Raw genomic sequence first — 20,045 nt, forward strand, 5'->3', positions numbered from 1 at the left:
GGGAACAGTGAAGTGTGCCGTGGTAGTAAAGGGACGTGGTACACTCATTGGGTTCCACATTTACACACTTCGACATGGATACAAAAAGTAAAAAACAAAACATGTTTTCGTGTCCTTTTTGCGTGTCCACCTCTGATCAATGTCGACCCCACCTAAAGACTGTTTACCTAGACATTGGGGGGGGGTATTCAATGCCGGGGGAAATATCGGCCACAGCCTATTGAATGCAGCCATTTCCGACAGCATTGTAGGCAGATTCTGACAAAACAGATCCGACTTTAAAACAAGTCTGCTCTGTTTTGTCGAAGAAAGGCCTCAGATTATCGAATTCACGACTGTTTTTCGACAATCCGCAGCCGCTTTTGTCGACACACCCAGTTTCCGACACTCGCCAGCTGGAACATTGAATTCCGGCTGTCGCGTTTCAGTCGAGCTGGGAGAAAACGGCTCAGGATTCTAACTGTCGGGACGTTCCGTCAATCAGAATCCAGGATTGAATACCACCCATTGTTTAAGAGAACCCCTGCAGTATGTATATTTCCGCTGTAGAAAATAAATACTTAGGGACATTTTATGTAATAGAATACTACTGCAGTCTGTGTCAAGGTTGCCTGTTCTAAGTATTGCTCATCTACTGTATATGTACTGTACACTAATCTCCTCCCAGTGACTCATTCACCTGACATCACTAGCTTCTAAGTTTCTAGAAAAATCCTTAAAAAGAAAAAATATTGGACAAGGGACAAGCTAGGCGTAGGATGGGTGAAGGGTTTCTAGGAAGCTTGTTTAAGTCATAAGGGTTGAGAATGATTGGAATAACTGTAAAATACATATAGACAATATGAAGAGGATGTCTCTTTAAATCCAATTAGAAACATAAATTGAGTGGATTTACGAGTTTATTGTTAGGAATGCAGGCAGGTTGCAAATTTGAAAAAAACAGCATTTATATAATTATGTATTATAGGATTCAAGTTTTGATTTTTTTTTTTGCAATTTAGTCTTGGTTTCTTGTACTCACAGGCATGCAAATCTCTTACCACAGAAGGAGCGCAGGATGTATTAGTGCTAAACATAGGCCAAACCCTAAAATACTACCCCACGTTGTGTAGTAAACGCATCAGATAATCCGGTACTTATGTAATATCTGGGCTCCCGTTTTTCTTATGAGACCGCGTCCGCTCGCCACGCTTCGGGCACGGTGGCTCGCTGCGCTCGCCACACTATATAAAATCAACTCCATGCGTAGTTGGATAGTAGGGGTATGAAAAAATGGGGTGCATTTAACATGGGAGCCCAGATAATACATAAGTACCGATAATCCACTCACAGACAACAAGCAGATTCATTTCAGCAATCAGTTGTTGCAAATCAGATGCCAATCGGTAGTTTCATGACCACAGCAAAATTTAAACAAACGTGTGAATGAATAAAAAAAAAGTCTCTTTAATAAGCCCTACTTGGGCAGACTGACACCAGCATCCCTATGTGCAGAATACAGACAACAGGGTGGTAAGTTTTCTAACCCCTACCCACTAACCCTCCCTTCCTGCATCCTAATACCCCACCATTATTGCTTAATATAACCACGCCCCCCCCCCCCCCCTCCTTCAGCCTAACACTTATACCCTCCATACCCTGCTGTCTATCCCTAAACTCACCTATATGGCCTAAAATTACCTAGCCCTGGCATACTTACATTCAGGGCAACAGCTGGGATTCCGGTGCCTGTCTAACCAGTATCAGGATTTCTATGTCCGATCAATGCTCCCGGAGTGATTATGTGACCATGTGATCACCTGTTTATTGGCTAACCCTCCTGCACACACCTATACAACTATTGGGACGGTCATTATAGAGGTGTATAACCCACAAAAGCTTAGTTTCAGATAGAAAATCACTGCTCTCTTTGTCTTTTTACCTTTAGATTTAGCTTCAGATCTGGCTGGTTGGAACAAAAACCTGGTTATGGATGAGAGCAAATGACAGTTGACCATTTGCTTGGAAATGCTGGAAAACTGCCAAATTGTCATTCAGAAATTACCAGATTTTTGTTCCAACCAGCCCAATCTGACGATTAATCTGTAGGTGTACAGTCACCTTTACTATCCCGTTCCTTTAAAACCGGGATGCTCTTGGATTACACAGAACCAGTGTAATTAATGAATGTCCCAGTTTAAAGGGTACGTATGGTAAATCGACCAGTAAACCTCCTACTCTTGATTGATTTACCAAATAAAAACTTACAAAAGGGTTACAGAGAACAAAGACTTGGTGAGCTAGTCTGATCACCTACCAGCATAAGAGTGCATACAACAAAACGTTTAAAAAGGAGATATGCTTAACATGTACAAATATATCAGGGGCCAATAGAAGGAACGGTCAGTCACCCTTTCTGCTTTGAGGAAGGACTCTAGGACACGTAGACATGCTTTTAGACTAGAGGAAAGAATATTTCCTTAGAAGGAAAATATTTTTTACGGTCAAGGCAGTTAAATTGTGGAATTCTCTTCCTGGAGAGGTGGTGTCAGCAGACACAATAAATACATTTAAAATAATGTTACACAAAAACATATATTGGGTAAAAACATTGAGGGGTACAAACAACAATCATAATCTGTATACAATTAAATCAGAATACACAATTTATATAAAGGGTCCTATACTCTAACAAAAGCTTGAACTCTATGGACGCACGTCTTTATTCAGCCTTAACTACTAAGTAACCAAATCCTCAGCAGTACACAAAACACATGTACAGGATAGATGAGCCAAAGTCACTCATAAATGAAAGAAAAATACATAGGGTAATAACTGTTTGGGGCACTGCTAAGGGTAACTGCCACAGGTGCAACTATACCAAAATCTGCTAAAAAGTAGGAGGTGACAATTGCAAACTGTACTGCAGACCCATTCTAGCACAGCTCTATGATTCATGTACCAGAGAAAGCAAATGGTTGTGATCAGGTGCACGTCAGACATGACAGCTTAACAATACAGCAACAACAGTGAAAGAATATAAATGGTTCTTAGTATGATGCACAAACATACTGTAAAAATAAAATTATAACTTTAAATGGGTAGAATAATTTTTTTCAAATAAAAGTATACCACCGGGAGGGATGGCATTGGCATCTGGCAACTAGAAGACAGCAGCAACCCGATGAGCAGAATCCAGACACCGGGTGGTAATTATTCTAACCATTGCCCCCACCCTCCCTGCAGCCTAACCTCCCTCTTTAGTGTCTAGCACTCCCTCCAATCTAACCTTAACTCCCTTCCCACAGCCTAACCTCCCCTATACTGCCTATACCTTGCAGAACTACTGATAGTGGCCACAGAACGCGAAACATACAAGAAATCACCAAAAAAAAAAAAAAAACCTTGTGTTGACCACTGTATATGGATCTTTGGACCAAATGCATGTTGACATATGATAGTGATCATTCTAGCACCAGCCATATTTGAAAACCTATGCAGTTCCTCTTCCCTGCCTGGGGTGTCGCTGTCTGCGGTGGTGTTTCTAGCACAGGTCTGGTTTGCATATCAGTGCTGATATACAGACCACACTGTGCCAACAGGTGGTATTTCATGCCCTACCATCCACTAGGGCGTGGTGGAAGAAAAAAATAGTGTGCCGAGGCGCAGCGAGCTACCTAATGACTGTCGATCATATGATCCCATTCTAGTTTTCAAGTGTCCACAGCATCCGCATTGCAGGTACTTTCAGTGGCTTACAGCTTGAGCCTACCTCAAGCCTGTAAAGAAATCTGCAGTAAGTGTAGCCTGCAAGCTTATAACCATCTATAATTGAGAAGCCCCTGCAGTCCAATTAGCACATGGTTTATTACCGCGGATTACAGAATCCGTCCCTTTGTGCATTCATCACTAACAAAGAAGATCAGCCGTTTTCTGGGCTGACCCAATATTCCTGCAGTGCAGCATATCAATATTCTATGAACCATTACTATCACAGAAATCCAAGTTCATAGATTCAACACCGCCATACTCGACAACACTATCTCCTCTGTCCAAATTACAAGTACATTCTAAGGGTTCAAGTTCGGAATATGGGGTACACTACCATCGGAAGTACCCGAGTGTTCGGAACATGGGGTACACTACCATCGGAAGTACCAGAGTGTTCAGAACATGGGGTACACTACCATCGGAAGTACCAGAGTGTTCGGAACATGGGGTTTGGTTTCTCTGCATGTCTTCTCTGGTGGCGGCAGGGACTACCCGGCCGGGCTCCTTTCATCCCACTGCTGAGCCGAGAGGAGCATACCAGACAGTCCCTGCCATCACCGGAGGAGACATGCTGAGGACCTGAACTTTAGATATTCTCCGATGGTAGTGTACCCCATGTTCCAAACACCCTGGTACTTCAGATGGTAGTGTACCCCATGTTTTTAACATGCAAACACATTCTTATTCTGTTATCGGAAGGCTCAATGCTTTCCTTGGCTACAGCTTTCAGGTATTTAGAATAAGAAAAAATGGTGACAAACAACATATACTCATATTCCTATTAAAGAATGTGATTTAAAAAGCAAATACAATCCGTGTGATTATTTCTCCCATAGCAGCAGTCTAGGATACTGTATCTTGTTAGAACATTATGTACAAAAAAATGCACTTAGTCCTGAGACACACACGCACAGTGGGAGTGGGACACAGACACAATGAACTATATAGGGTGTAACAACTGTCTGGAGTCTGGGGCAGAACCGGTGTACACTGCTCCAAAAACAACTTACTAGTATAATACTCATACATAGACTGTTTTATTGGTGTTCACAGAGATTGCATGAATCAGTAGCATTCTCATAAAAGGACAGGACAATTTACCAATGGATTTTATGACATGGAAATACTTCTTATAGACAGATTCTCTTTTAAGTACAGCAAGTGACAAGCAAACATTTGACACAAAAGCTGCTGAAAGAATTTAGAAATGCCTTTACACTACAATAAGAGGACATGTATGCCTGTATGTAAATATCTTGACCAGTATAAAGTAACATTTTATCTCACCTTCTTGTATTGCTTCTCAGAGCTGTCAAAGCTCTGACTGTCAGTAGCTTTGAAAGCAGTCTCACCTCCAGGGCCTGGTAGAGAAAGATCATCATGCATATCAAATACTTTCACCCTGGATTTACCAAACCTTAATGCTCAGCATCAGCTCTTAGCATTGGCAGAGAACTCTATTGCTATATTTATGGCTAGAATGAAATGAGACTATACCGTTCAATAACAACATAAAGGCCACAATTTCACAGAATAAATGGCTACTGTCCCAGGCTTCCTTTCCAGGAATAGCCAATAAACTTTCAATCCCTCAGGCACAGTTCTAGGATATATATCTAAAAAAAAAAATCATTTTTGATGGCTTCTATCGCTCGCCCCCATCAGAATTCTATTTAATGTTGCTGCTGACACACAACATTGTAAATGACCCTGTATGTTAATAACTGTACATCCAGATGCTTGTGCCACCATTCAATACCACCTGATATATCATGTGCCTGGTAACGACAAAGGGAGCTATCCAATTAGTTGTGATAACACAATCGCTTATCTCACGGTGGGGGGGTTAACGCTACTCGCGGGTATGCACGCCCCTGGTTTTCAACAAACACTTTCAGAAAAATCGCAAAAAAACGGTGAACTGCATGTGTTATCTAGTGCAAAATGCAGGTGAAAATAGTAAAATCAGCCTGGACTCCCAAACATGGCAAAGAAATATAGGATAACAGTATAGAAGTATATTACATGGTATAATGAAAAGATTTTGAAGACTTAAAATGTATTAAATAAGTATTAATTTATTTTTAAAAGCATTGAAAAGATAAAAAGCAAGCTTTGTTTGTGTAAAATAAGTGCTTTTTTAAAAATTGAGGTACATGAAAATTGGTAGCAGCATATATTTGGGTCAGTAAAAACAGATTACTCTTACATGCAAGCCTCAAAACACTTGCCCTATTCTTTAAGCCCCCAACTATACCCACATTTCCATCACTTTGACATTTTTTATACATTTTAATTAGCCAATAATGATATGTCCGTTTAGGGGTGATAAAGTTCAAAGTGCCTAATCAGTCATTAAGGGGAGGCTAAGGGGTTCAGACCAAAGTCTCGAGATTTTTACCCAAATAAAGAGATTTTCCCCAAGTTTTCACCTGCTCAGGTGAAGAGAAATTCCTATGGAGAAATATCGATTGCAAGCAATTGGATAGCTGTAATATAGTGAATCGCAAAAACAAACGAAAAGCAAAAATATGTTATCACAGCTAAATGGATACTCCCCAGAGTGGAAAAAAATTAAATTGTATTAAATAAATACATTTAACAGTAACCCATTTTGTCATCTAAGCACAGCCCTGCCCCAAATACCACAGCGGGGCTTACACTTATTCTGCAAATCAGTTTGCAGTTAAATAGTACTGAATACAACGGCAATAGAGAGGGCATTACACACCTAACAAGAGAAGCAGATCAGAAGCTCCTATGACTTCACTAACCAAATTGTGACCTGTGAAAAATCAGCAAAATAAGTGAAAAAAAATATAAAGAGTTTGAGGCATAAAAGCATTTTAGCAAAACCTGGAAAGGAATCCTGCCGATTTTATTTATGAACTAATAACCAGAAAAGGGAAAACATATGTATACACAGAATGGTGACAAGTATGGAATGAATTTATGACAGAAAAGGAGTCCCTCCTTTCCTATATTCTTACAATTCAGAATGTAGCACACAAGAAGAAACAGATATAAGTACTAAGAGCCTGATTCAGAATTGGTTGCAGATTTGCAAAATTTAGCTAACAACTGCAACCTCCAGCGGTAGTCTGCAGTGGGGCCGCCCAGCACAGGGCAAGGCTACCCCGCTCGCCAGGTCTCTCCCCGCGACATGTCTGCACACATTTGCAGGGACATTGCTAAAGTGCATGTGCTTTGCAACACAACAAAGCACATGACCGGCAGTTCCTTGGCTGTGCTGCCTAGCTGCAAAGTCAGATGCAGACTGGCCATGTTTAGGGTCACAATGGCTGCTGCACGGACAAGCCTGCATTTTCCAGGCCACTCCCAGAAAACGCTGTGTCCCACCCCCACAAGGGTGATTCACTTTTTCAGTAAAAAGATTCACCTTAGAGCATAATAGCACACATTTGTCGTAGAACATGGCGAATCAGCCTCATTGAATACTGCCCTAAGTGTTCTTGCACGCACACTGGCACATGAGCAGATGTTCACCAATCACAGATTACATTTGCTATTGGATCTGAATCAGGATCGAAGTACAGAACCCAGCAAGTGAATATCTTGTTTTTTCCTATGTTCGTGGTTCTTAATCGGTGTGCATTGATTTGCTCATCAATATATACACATCTGAATATATATGTAAAATATAGGATTCTTATTTCATTCTACAAAGAGAATTTCTTGAAAAAAAATTATTTTGTCTTTTAAATATAAAAAAAAAAAAGACTTGTAATAACTAACAATTTTTTTCTAAAAAATATTAAAAGTAAAAATTAATTAATAGGTACATAAATTGTTTATTACTTTACCTCCTTTAAAAATTAACTGGTAATATTATTAAGCCCCCTCACCTGATGAAAGCCACCCCTTCAATAAGCTAAAACTTTCCCCAAATTTGTCAAAGTCCGGTAGAAGTTTGGCCAACTCCTCAGAATTCGGGAGAGCTTTACCTAGTTTATCTGTAAGAGAAAAGGCATTGGTCAAAACAACATCTGGAACGTGGCAATAGAAACACGTATTGAATTCTTTAGAATCATTTAAAGATCAACATATTCTAAAAAAAACAATTAGTTATATGTAAACATTTCCTTGGCCAAAAGCCTACAGCAACCATCCGTTTGGACACATGACATCTGTTGCTAGACCAGAACTTTCTATATGGTGTTGAGTTTTGAAAATGGCAATAGCCAGTAGCTTAGAGACCAGCAGATAAGGAATACATGTTTTTAAATCTTAACAAAACAATCTACTAACTAATCTATTTTTCCAGATCACATCAAATTGGGACCTTGGCTGGCATAGCAGAATAAGTTTATTATTTAAAAGAAAAATGAAATGTCTTTTAGCTGGAAAACTGAACTCCTCCAAGGTGGCATCTGTATTCAGATGTAGTGTTTAGTCTAGCACCCTGCTACATTAAAAACCCCATGCGGTACTTGTGTATTATAGCGGCGCCTCCGATGTGCATCGTGCGATGTTTTCATCGCGTCGCATGGCATGCGATGCGATTTTTGCCCCCTATGCGATGAAAGATCGTATAAGCACCATAAAGGGTACTACAATGTGAAATGCACCCCCACCACTATAATTGTGAACCCGCAGCGTGGCAGTACGCGTCCTCCGACCTTTTCATACCCCCACTATCCACGTTGGCGTGGAGTTGAGAATAGAAAGTGAGGCGAGCGCAGCGAGGGGACGCGGATACCTTCACAGGTATCGGAGTCCCCTTGCGGGCTTCACAGGTATCCGCGTGCGCTCGCCACGCTTCGGGCTCGGTGGCTCGCCACACTTTGTATTCTCAACCCCACGCCAACGTGGATAGTCGGGGTATGAAAAGGTCAGAGGACGCGTACCGCCACCCCTCGCGGGCTCGCTACGCTTCGGGTTCACGTTTATAGTGGGGGGGGGGGGGGGCGTGGGGGTGCATTTCACATTGTAAGCACCCATTAGGGTGCTTATACAATGTTTAATCGCATCGCATTGTATGCCATGTACAATGTCATACAATTTTAAAATTATGGTATGCGATGCGATGGGCGCCGCAAAAATACACAAGTACCCCCCATGCACTTCCTCTTTCCTGCCTGGGGTGTTGCTCTCTGCTGTGTTGCTTCTAGCAAAGCCTAGTTTGAGTTTCAGCGCTGAAATACAGACTAGAATGTTCTAGAAGCACCACAGCAGGTAGCAACACCCATAGCAGGAAAAAAGAAACAGTGTGGGTTTTGAAAGGTGCAGGGTGTTAGAATGAACACTACATACAGTATGTGTTTGCTGCTAGTGCACCTTCAAAAAAGGTGTCAATATTAAAATCCACGACTGAAAATTAAGTGAAGCAAATTTCTCTTCAGTAGTTAGATATTATATTGCTAAACTGTCCCATGAATGACCATGATGGCCTCGGTGTTAAACTATTTAAATTGGCAGTGTACGGTGTCACAATATTAGACGGTGATCACAGAGTTCTAAAGCTGCCCATACATGCTGCGATCCCGGCGTGCGTTCTGGGCTTAAATAGCATCCATCACATCGCATTGCATGCAATGTGATGCGATGTGATGAAAAGCAAGTACAAAAAGTATGTGCAGCACATACTTTTTGTACTGTGCGATGAGGTGCCGCGGGAGCGCGCACCTCAAAGCACACATCGCACTGCCGGGAATCGCAGCGTGTATGGGCGGCATAATGCTGATTGGCAGGATTACAATTGAATCGAAGCTAATATAAAACAGCTGCTAATGACTATATAAGGTAGTAAAATATGAGCCTGATTATTCTTCCTTTTAATGATTTTGAATAAAGCTAGTTATTTGGGAGAAGACCCAGGTCTCCTGGATCCATGCAGAGGCAGATGTCAGTTAATGTTCTGACTTGTGAGCATCATATCCAGGCATTTATTTTTAAAACTTCTGCACAGTGGTTATAATAACAGGTGGGAGTGCAAAGAGGATTAGAACAAACCATGAGGGCAGTGACACAGAAGCAATGCATTTAATTGGGTTGACAGGATACTTTGTGCCCGCACCTGGTATGCTACTCAGGATGATTATATATAGAAGGTATAACACATGCTTTATTTGCATGCAATCTGAAAAGATACTGACCAAAATTAATGTGTTCATCTAATTCCCATACAAAATCAGGCACAATCCACTTGTATTCACTGAGATCAGGGAACATATCCTTCCATTGCTCATATGTCTGAAAGATAAGTAAAGTTTAGAGAACCAACAAAGAAAATTCAGATGCACAAGTGAGATTAAATCTTTGTAAAGGGGCATACACACATGGCAATTATTGCCAATTTTATAAGCAATCTGTCTAGATCGCTAAAGAAAATAAAAAGCACAAATCGCTCTGTGTTTACAACCTATAGCGATGGCGATGCAGGGTCGTGAACATCACCAGCTGAGATCTTTAGCACACACAGACAAGATCTAGTTAGATTGCCTAGCAAGTGCATACAAACATTGGTTAGCACAGATCGCTTAGCGTGCGTGTGTGTGTGTGTCTAAACACCGGGAAGTTCAAAGGAAATTGCCTAGCCTACATTGCTTAGAACAGATTGATAAGCTAAAATCGCCCTATGAGTATGCCCCAAAACTCAAATGTACCAAAACCAAGGCAATAGTTTAATACAGCTACTAATATTATTTCTAACATGTTACATTTGCATTACATTTTTTATTTTATTTCCTTTAATCATACAACACAAGCTCATTTTATGTCTAGCGTTCTACCTTACTATTGAAGGGACATCTCTGCATGTGCAGGATATGACACAAGCTGTATTAAGTTATTGATAACAAAAGCATTAAGGTCCATACACACTAGGCAATTATGGTATGGTATAAAACATCTACAGTGTCTATGGGCGGTATTCAATGAGAATACCTGCGAGGTGCAGCGAATCCTTTTTAGGATTCGCTGCACATTCGCCACGTTCCGGAGCCGGCGGGCTCCGGTATTCAACGTGTCAGGGGCTCGCTGCCCCTGACTGGCGAATATGAGCTCCTGCGGTGATTGCTGCAGGGAGCCTGAGGACGGTGCCAGGCAGAGAGATGGTAGTCTCTCTGCCTGCCCCAGAACTTTGTGGGGGGTAGGTGGGCTCCCCGGGTGCCAGGCAGCACAGGCTGCCCCCTGGGGGTGCCAGCAGGGGACCGTATATTCACTATACCCGATCGTAACGATCGGGTGCAGTGAATATATGAATATGTAATGAGCGGCTCGGCTCCGGCGCCCCCTGCTGGCTGCTGTGTAAAAAAAAAAATATATATATATATATTTTTTTTTTTAAATTAAATATATATTCATGTGCTTACAGCACATGAATAAAAATAGCATGCCCCTCCTCAGAATAAAATTCCTGATTTTTTGACACCAAATGTAAAAAACAAAACACTTTATTTTAAAAGTTCACATTCCACTTCACCATAAAAAGATAGCAATTGCTACTCGGTGAATCATGGTGAAAAAAACCTTGAAATGTATTCACCATGTGGTCATTGAATAGGGTGATTCACCGTTTTAGTCATAAATTCGCCAAACCGCACAAATTCGCCATAAAAACATGGCGAATCAGGCTCATTGAATACCGCCCTATGTCTACAAACATATGGTCGACAGGGTCAAAAAGTCGACATCCAAAAGGTCAACATGATTTTTTATTATTTCTTAGGGTGTCTGTGTCCACATAGGTCGACAGACACTGTTTAAGTGTACCGCTGCACTCGCCATGCTTCGGGATCGGTGCCTCGCTGTGCTTGGCACACTATTTTATGCTCCCTCCACGCCCTAGTGCAGGGGTTCCCAATCTTTTTCTAATCACGGCACCCTAGAGTATCAGAATCTTTCCACCGCACCCCTAGGCCCCACAAATATATATCAAATTAAGTAGATTGTGTTTATATGTGTTTCTTAGGTTCAGGTAAAGGGCAGGATTTGGTTCTGAATGTAGCAAAGCACTATGGGAAGCCGTCCATCAGATGAGCATCACCGCTCTTCGCCGGCCTGTACACACTGGGTGACTGAGCTGAAAGCAGCTCAAACTTGGTGTTTTGATCCCCTTTCAACTCAAAATCGACCAGTGTTTATGAGCCTAAAGAGTTAGAAAACACAAATTGCAGTGAACTGTGTGGTGACCTCTGTAAGCACAATTACAGAAATTGGGTGAAGTCACAGTAAAATAGACAAGTGGACTATACAACATATATTGATACTTACCCACAGACTATGTATTTTTTCGTCATGTGCAGTGAATCCTGTTTAGGATTCGCTGCACATTTGCCGCGTTCCGGAGGTCTGGAGCATTCGCTGCCAGCCCTCCCGGTCACCCTATTCAACACCGCAGGGGCTCGCTGCCCCTGACAGCGATTTTTAACCCGCCGCAGCGAGCCAGGGGGACGGCGGCAGGCAGGGAGATGGAAGCCTCCCTGCCTGTGCCAGAATATGTGGGGGGGGGCTCCCGGGGACACAGGCAGCACAAGCTGCCTCCCCCGGGAGAACTGGCAGGGGCGCGTTGGAGGGAGCCGCTGCACTGGTCCCGCTCGTGCATATGTAATGAGCGGGACCAGTGTGAAGTGAATAATGAGCAACTAACCGCCGCCTGCTGGCAAATGTGTAAAAATAAAATTAAATATATATTCATGTGCTGAAAACACAAATAAAAATAGCATGCCCCTTCACAAATTTAAATTACAGATTTTTTGACACCAAAAAAAAAAAAAAAATTATAATAATAATTATTATTTTAAAATATCACTTTCCAGTTCACCTTAAAATGCAAAACGGTGAATCATGGCGAAAATCATGCTGAAAGCAGTTCGCCATCCTAACATTGAATACACTCTCGGCAAATCCCAGTGAAAACCCCATTGAAATACAGCAGCGACTTGCAGCGTGCATAAAACGGAGAACTGCCCGGCATTCACTGTTCGCTTTCGGCGAATAGTGAACATTGAATAGGGTGAATCAGATTTTCAGTGAAAAAGATTCACCGCAGGGAGTGAAAACAGCCCTTGGGAGCATTGAACACTGCCCTATGTATGAATATACCTGAACATAACACGAGGGTTTATGTTGCCATGTTAGGGGAGCTTCCCTCATTATATGCACTGACTTTTTTTTTTAAAACAACAGGCTCCCAATTCAATCAAGAATGTTTCAAAGTACCCACCTACACTCTTTACTTTGCTCTGGGACCCCATCAGACAATAGAAATAATTACAGGACCCCAGCAAGTTACCGCAGAAGGTCATCGCATCACCTGTGTAGTCAGCACTTACATGGCAGCATTGTGGAGGCACAAAATTATGTGTGGAGTCTAAATCAACAGACAAGTCAACAGCTTGTTCAGACATCTTGAATCACTGACTGAGATTAGAAAAGTCATCAGCCTGATGGCCAGCAACATGGAGTCGCGAAACCATGCTGAGAAGGTTGGGACCCACCTTTGGGGTCATGTACATGCACCCTAGAAAGAATGAGTGTGCTTGACATGTGGTAGGGAATATAGATTGTAAGCTCCACCGGGGCAAGGACTGATGCGAATGTTCAAATATTCTCAGTAAAAGCACTGTGGAATATGAATGTGTGTGTGCTACTGTATATAAATAACTGGTAATAATAAATAATGTGCACAGCATCTATTCATCACTGCCCTGCTAAGTGGAGCAGTGAATGACAGTGAGTGGGACTTGCTCATTACATATTCAGGGGCAGGGACCCGCTCATTAAATATTTACTGCACTGGGTCCCGCTCATAAGATATGCACATAGCAGGACCTCATTGTTCAACATGCGATGTGAAAAGGGTTTAACCTGCTTTAAGACACTTTTAAATACTGGGTCTAAGCAGGTTTTGTGATGTGAAAGCAGCATTATAGGCATGTGTGAAATTTTATTTAAAAAAAAAAAACCACAACTACTTCAACTACTAAAATATTAAATTATATAACCTGCATTCACACATAATGATGTAATGGGAAACATGTACGTACTTAATGTGATATTGTACATACCTTTTTGGCAGTGTATCCCCCACCAACAGCAGATCCTAGAACAAGGTACCGGAGCTTTAATAGCCTGGAAGCCAGCCGAGCGACCCAAAAGTTGCGCTGGGTCTGATGAGCAACATTAATAGGCAAAAGTCTGCTTCTCCTCAGTGGGATTCGACATAATGAAGAGTAACAACGAATGGATGGTCTGGAGAAAGGCCGCTGAAAGTTTGCTACTGAAAAAGGATGGTGACCTCTGCGAGAAAACAAGTTCTGCGGGGGTAATTTGGCTTCTTTTACAATGTGCTTATTTATCACTCCTCTGTACACAATGCTAAAAAAAGAAATGATAGATTATGAATACTGTTGTAAATATACATACTGTACTACTACAATATAATCGCAATGTAACTTCTACAGCACTCCTGAAACACGCCAACCAGCTTCCAGTGGAAAATGCCACTACGCTCCCACAATACACAATTAAAATAATGAAATTAGTGTTGGCCCTGATACACATAGGGGTAACCTTGCTCCTAGTGAACTGGATTATTATACAATTAGTATATTCAACTTTAACAGGGACTGATCACTTTCCCTTATTCTATAAGATTAGTGTGTATTTGTGATATATGCAGTATGGATATGGTCATGTGGTGCATAGTTGTGTCTTTCTATGCATATTAAGAGAACATAACTTGAAAATTCTGCAAATGCTGGGCATAAGCAATACATCCTTAGGTGGATATGGACACCGCTCGGCACACTATTAGAATCTAACTCTATGGGGGGTTATTCTGATTCACTCGGAAAGGCACAATCACTCTCTAATGGACAAAACCATATGCACTGCAGGTGGGGCTGATGTAATATGTGCATAGAGAGTTAGATTTGGGGGGGGGGGGGGGGGTATACTTCAAACGGATATCTATATTGCAGTGTAAAAATAAAGCAGCCTGTATTTACCCTGCACAGAAACAATAAAACACCCAAATCTAACTCTCTCTGCACATGTTACATCAGCCCCACCTGTAGTGCATATGGTTTTGTCCATTAGAGAGTGATTGTGCCTTTCCGAGTGAATCAGAATAACCCCCTATGTCAGTGGTTCCCAACCCTGGTCCTCAAGTACCCCCAACAGTGCACATTTTCCAGCTCACCAAGCAGGTGCACTCATTATTCAGACACATTTCAAAAGATCCACAGGTGGAGCTAATTATGTCACCTGTGATTCTGTGTGGAGACCTGGAAAACGTGCACTGTTGGGGGTACTTGAGGACCAGGGTTGGGAACCACTGCCCTATGTCCACTTGGATAGTGGAGTATGAAAAACACCTTTTTTTTTTTTTTTTTTTCAATTAACAAAAAATAAATAAAAATGAAAAAAAATTCATGTGGACCTATTGGTGGGTCAACCTTTTGACCATGTCACCCCTTTTCATGTGTTGACCTATGGCCTGTCGACCAATAGTGGTCAACCTATTTACTGTCGACATGAAGGTGCCCACATTTTACCTACATTAAGTGTGTGCAGCATGTACTTTTGGGCATAGATTGCTTCACACCTAGTTCAAACGTAAGGTGCCCATAGACCGTCCGTTCTGTACTATGAGATGCGCCCTCCCGCGCATCTCATCGTACAGTACAAAAAGTATGTGCTGCACATACTTTTTGTACTAGCTGTTCATCGCATCACACTGCATGCACAAGGCATGTGATGCGATGTGTACTATTTAAGTCCCAAACGAATCCGTTAAAAGGACCGTGTATGGGCACCTTTACACTGCTTTAGCATATCGCATGCGTTCTGAACTAAATGCGATGTGATCTTGTCCAAAATGCAAGGTGCGCATCAGAACATGTATTGACAGCATTGTTACTGTCGACCGCATCCATAAGAAGAGCAGGAACCTAGCCCTGCCAGCTACACGATGCCTGGGAGCTATAGGGGGAAAACTATGCCTAAAGATTATGGGGCACCATGCCAGCCAGCTACTATGCCTACCAGATACAGCCTAGGATGACTTAAAACCTGCACCCTAGACCCTACGATTAAAAGTCTGATGCTCTACCAACTGACTCTACATACGTAGGTACGATGCCTGCAAGCTAAAGGGGGTGGTGACCATAGCTACCAGATACAGGGGCAGCATGCCTAGGACTATCTCCCAACACATATCCCTGTTTAGTACAGCAACAGCTCACATGTGAGCCTTATGAACTCTATACAAATGACCGAGCAGCAGCTGCCGGCGGAACCCAGCAGCACTCACCAGGCGGCCCGCAACATCCTGTGTGACCGGGGGCGCCCAGCTCCCTCTCACCCAGCACTGCTCCTAAACAAGGGCACCCAGAGAGAGCTGTCACAGAAGCAGCACTTCCGGGCAAGAACCACGCGCCCACGTGATTGAGGCTCGCCAGGAAACAGAGAACACTGGATACAAGGTTCCGGTGATGAATAGTTCCTACTAGTGCTACGGATAGGTAACGAAATGCTGCTGTTACGTATTTCGGACACTGTTTACACTAATTTACAGTATTAATATAATGGTAACCTAGCTAATGTGTTGTACACATAACAATCAAAATAGTTATAACTTGTCATGTGCTGATTTTACTTTTAAAAGGTATATTAGGAGTCTGCTCTAATAACACAATTAGGGGGGAATGGGTAAACAAATCCCTGAAGGAGGTTGAATGGCTGCCTGTACGTGGGGTGTCACTGTCTTGTCAGTTGAGGGTGCTTGTGACACCTGTCACCAGGGAGACGAGGAGGGAGAGATCCTCCCTCCCCTGAACATGACATGACATGACAAGCTTCAGAAAGGCAGTTTGATAAATGGCGCCTGTAGGTATGTATAGCAACAGAATCACGACCACATTTGCAGCATGAATGTAAAGGCCCATACAGACTAGAAGATTTTAATTTCAAAAGACTGCGCCAAAATCTGTGATCGATATATCTTTCCCCAAAGTAGTGCGTACACACTGAACTATTTTCCCCAAAGAGCAACAGATTTTCAGGAGGCGAAGGACTTTGCTGAAAATCTTTCATATAAAAGGCTATTTACATAATGGGTGGGGTTTAGATTCCAAGCATGGGAGCAGGGGGCATAATTGCCATTTAAATAAATACATTGGTGGGCAGTGAGCCTTTAAATAAATATACATGGGTGGATGTGTGCATATAAATATATAAAAATTGATGGGCAGTGGTGGCAGTAATGTATACATTGCTAGCCTGCGCCAGCAATGTATACGTTACCATTGGTGGATAGTGTCAGCGATAAAAGTGTTGTCAGTAATATATATATATATATATATATATATATATATAGCAAAAAAAGAGGGCACTCACCAATCGTTGAATAAATTTTGAAGAGAAAAACTATTTATTGATGCTTACATGACAGGACTAACGTTTCGGTCTTAACACAGACCTTTGTCAAAGCCAAGCAATATCAAGAGCAGGTCCTTCCACCATGAACACCCTGGACCTGCTCTTGATATTGCTTGGCTTTGACAAAGGTCTGTGTTAAGACTGAAACGTTAGCCCTGTCATGTAAGCATCAATAAATCATTTTTCTCTTCAAAATTTATTCAACGATTGGTGAGTGCCCTCTTTTTTTGCTCTTTATTGTCTGGATATCTTATCCTTGGAGTGAGCACCACCGTGGTTACTCGTCTGTGATAGGTGCGGAATTTCCAGGAATTTATATATATATATATATATATATATATATATATATATATATATATATATATATATATATACACATATACATATATGTATATATATATAATTGCCATTTAAATAAATAAATAAATTGGTGGCAGTGTGCATATAAAAATATTAACATTGGTGGCAGTGGGCATATACTGTACATATATACACATTTGTGGCAGTGGGCATCTAAATATATATATATATATATATAAACATTGGTGGCAGTGGGTATATACTGCAGATAAACAAACATTGGTGGCAGTGGGCATATACTGTACATATATACACATTGGTGGCAGTGGGCATCTAAATATTTACACATGATGATGGTAATCCTGTATTACCAGGGGAGTCCAGGAACAGAGCATTTTCTCCCTCATGGGGAGGGTCAAGTAGGCAAGTATGCCCCAGTCCCTATGCTGTGATTGGCCAGCAATCCATTCACTGAAAGAAAAATGATGGCTACCGATGTGTGAAGCCATCGATGGTCTCCCAATACGTAGTTGGTGACTATTAATGGTCATTTGTGATTTTGCCCCGATATTGGACACACAATGATGGCCATCCCTAGCACAGCATCTATTCACTGGGAGAAAGGGAGTGCCCAGGCAGGAAGGCTTTGTTAAAAGTTGGGAGGTACAGATGTAGCCAATTTCATTGTTGCTCCCACAGCTCATAAAAAACGCATTGAGTGGCAATATTGCAGCATTACGATTCAATGCCATGGGTATGAACTTGGCATGACAAACAAGCAGGAAAACTGGGTCACCGCAATGAAGAGTGCAGCTACATCTGTATGCGAAAATGTGGGGGCATTTTTTAGAAGAGAAGTTTACCATAGCAACCAATCAGATTCTAGCTATTATCTTCTCATATCTCCCAACTTTCGAATTACATGAACCAGGACTCTCATCTCATGGACATCACATCTTGATGTTTCTCAACCATCGATTTTTTTTTTAAATGATGGTATAGGTTTTGCCATTTGATGGTGGCATTTTGATATTTGCCGTCATTGAATGGTAAATATATAATGGTATTCCAATGCTTGTACTTGGTCCCGCCCCCAGTCCCATCCGAGGGTGACCATGCTCAGGCTTTTTCACACATGTACAAATTAAATAAATAGTTTTTTCTATTAAATTATTTTGATGCAATGGCTAGTTACCATTGTATTGGAAAATTAGATGGCGGAAACCCAGCCATTATTTGATGGTATAATATGGCTCCCCGGGAGACACCGCCCGTTACCATGAAGAGAAATAGCAGGCACCACATAGGTTGCACTACTTTGTACCTGTTCAGCGGGCTGACTCCAGCTTCACTATCACCTGTAGTGCTCTGTAGACTCCCCTGGTGCCATACAGTACCTATGCAGGAGACCTTGCTCAGGCCTCCTAGGAAATGCACTTGTCCACTTTTCACAAGATGCTGCGGAGTCGCTTACTGCTATCCCACATTGGGGCTCTGTGGGTCCTACTCTGTTATCTCAACCACCACTGACTGCATCACTTATTGACATAGCTCTTTTGCTTGATATATAGTAAGCACTTACCCCCACGACATGAAGGATTGGAGCCGGCACACAGGTTGAGATGAAGAAAAAAGGTTTAATGTATAAGCATCATGAAGACAGTGACAGCTGTGCAGACCTGTCGGGTTAGCAGCTGTCACTGTCTTCATGATGCATTAAACCTTTTTTCTTCATCTCAACCTGTGTGCCAGCTCCGATCCTTATATATCGTGGTGGGATAAGTTCTTACTATTATCTCCTTTATGTGCCTGGCACCGGGACTGTTTATACTACTTTTGGAGTACAACATCTGTAACCTCAACTCTTACTCATATATATACCTTAAATAGACTGATCCCTAGGCGCTATCTCCCCCCCTTCATGCTCACCGTCAAACAGCACACCTGTGAAATGGGTGTCCTCTGATGACGCACGCGGCTCTCACCGGCTACAGTGTCACCATGGTAACCCGCTCACACAGACCGCCTTTCCGACAGGAGCTCCAAGGCAATTACCCACAGCGTCATAGTGTCTTCCGTGTTTGGCACCCTTCCTTCTTTCCTAGGTATTCCTGCTTTCCCACCAGTTATTCATCACTCCTACTTCTCCATTTGGGCTAATGAGAAGCTTTTTAGAGTCGGACAACTACAGTAGACTCCCCACAGGGCAACAGTTCACTGAATTATGGGAAAAATGGGATACACTCCAATCTGATTTTTTTAAACTATAAATTCACCATTTTCTCACTACAGGTAATAGGTTGATCTTAGCTAAAAGAGACCTCAACCCAATTGAGAGTTTATTAGGGAAATTTACTAAGATTGGATGGGTACGAATACACTACATTGTAATAATTCGATCAGGGTCACGTCTGAAAAACACTGTTCTGCAAATTTTCAATCAGCTTAATTCGTAAGAATTGCCCTTTAACGAATGACAATATAAAATCCCATAAAGAACACACACATACTTATCTGCACTTTAGCTACCATGGAGGATTTCAGGCTAAAAAATGGGGCCAATTCATACACAAATTTGAGCTCTTCAC

General features: G+C 41.9%; 2 protein-coding genes across 6 annotated transcripts in view; one reads left to right on the plus strand and one right to left on the minus strand.

Annotated features, from left to right (window-relative positions):
- OPA1 (OPA1 mitochondrial dynamin like GTPase) overlaps positions 1-20,045 on the minus strand; it is an 82,515-nt gene that overhangs the window by 53,786 nt on the left and 8,684 nt on the right. For 2 of the 5 annotated variants that reach the window (XM_083177579.1, XM_083177582.1), the window contains exons 2-6: positions 13,782-14,091; positions 9,867-9,963; positions 7,617-7,724; positions 6,482-6,535; positions 5,038-5,111 (exon numbers count right to left, since the gene is read on the minus strand). In XM_083177579.1, the coding sequence (XP_083033705.1) occupies positions 5,038-5,111; positions 6,482-6,535; positions 7,617-7,724; positions 9,867-9,963; positions 13,782-14,091 (643 nt within the window). Of the gene's footprint in view, positions 1-5,037; positions 5,112-6,481; positions 6,536-7,616; positions 7,725-9,866; positions 9,964-13,781; positions 14,092-16,030; positions 16,189-20,045 lie in introns of those variants that run through there. The other 3 variants (XM_083177581.1, XM_083177583.1, XM_083177584.1) reach the window with 2 other exon arrangements.
- ATP13A4 (ATPase 13A4) overlaps positions 16,021-20,045 on the plus strand; it is a 150,226-nt gene continuing 146,201 nt past the window's right edge. The window contains exon 1 of the mRNA XM_083177578.1: positions 16,021-16,241. The gene's annotated coding sequence lies outside the window, so the exon portion shown is untranslated. The remainder of the gene's footprint in view (positions 16,242-20,045) is intronic.

The sequence above is a fragment of the Crinia signifera genome, chromosome 3 (genome assembly GCF_055691185.1).
Source record: "Crinia signifera chromosome 3, ASM5569118v1, whole genome shotgun sequence".
In the NCBI taxonomy this organism is placed as follows: Eukaryota; Metazoa; Chordata; class Amphibia; order Anura; family Myobatrachidae; genus Crinia; species Crinia signifera.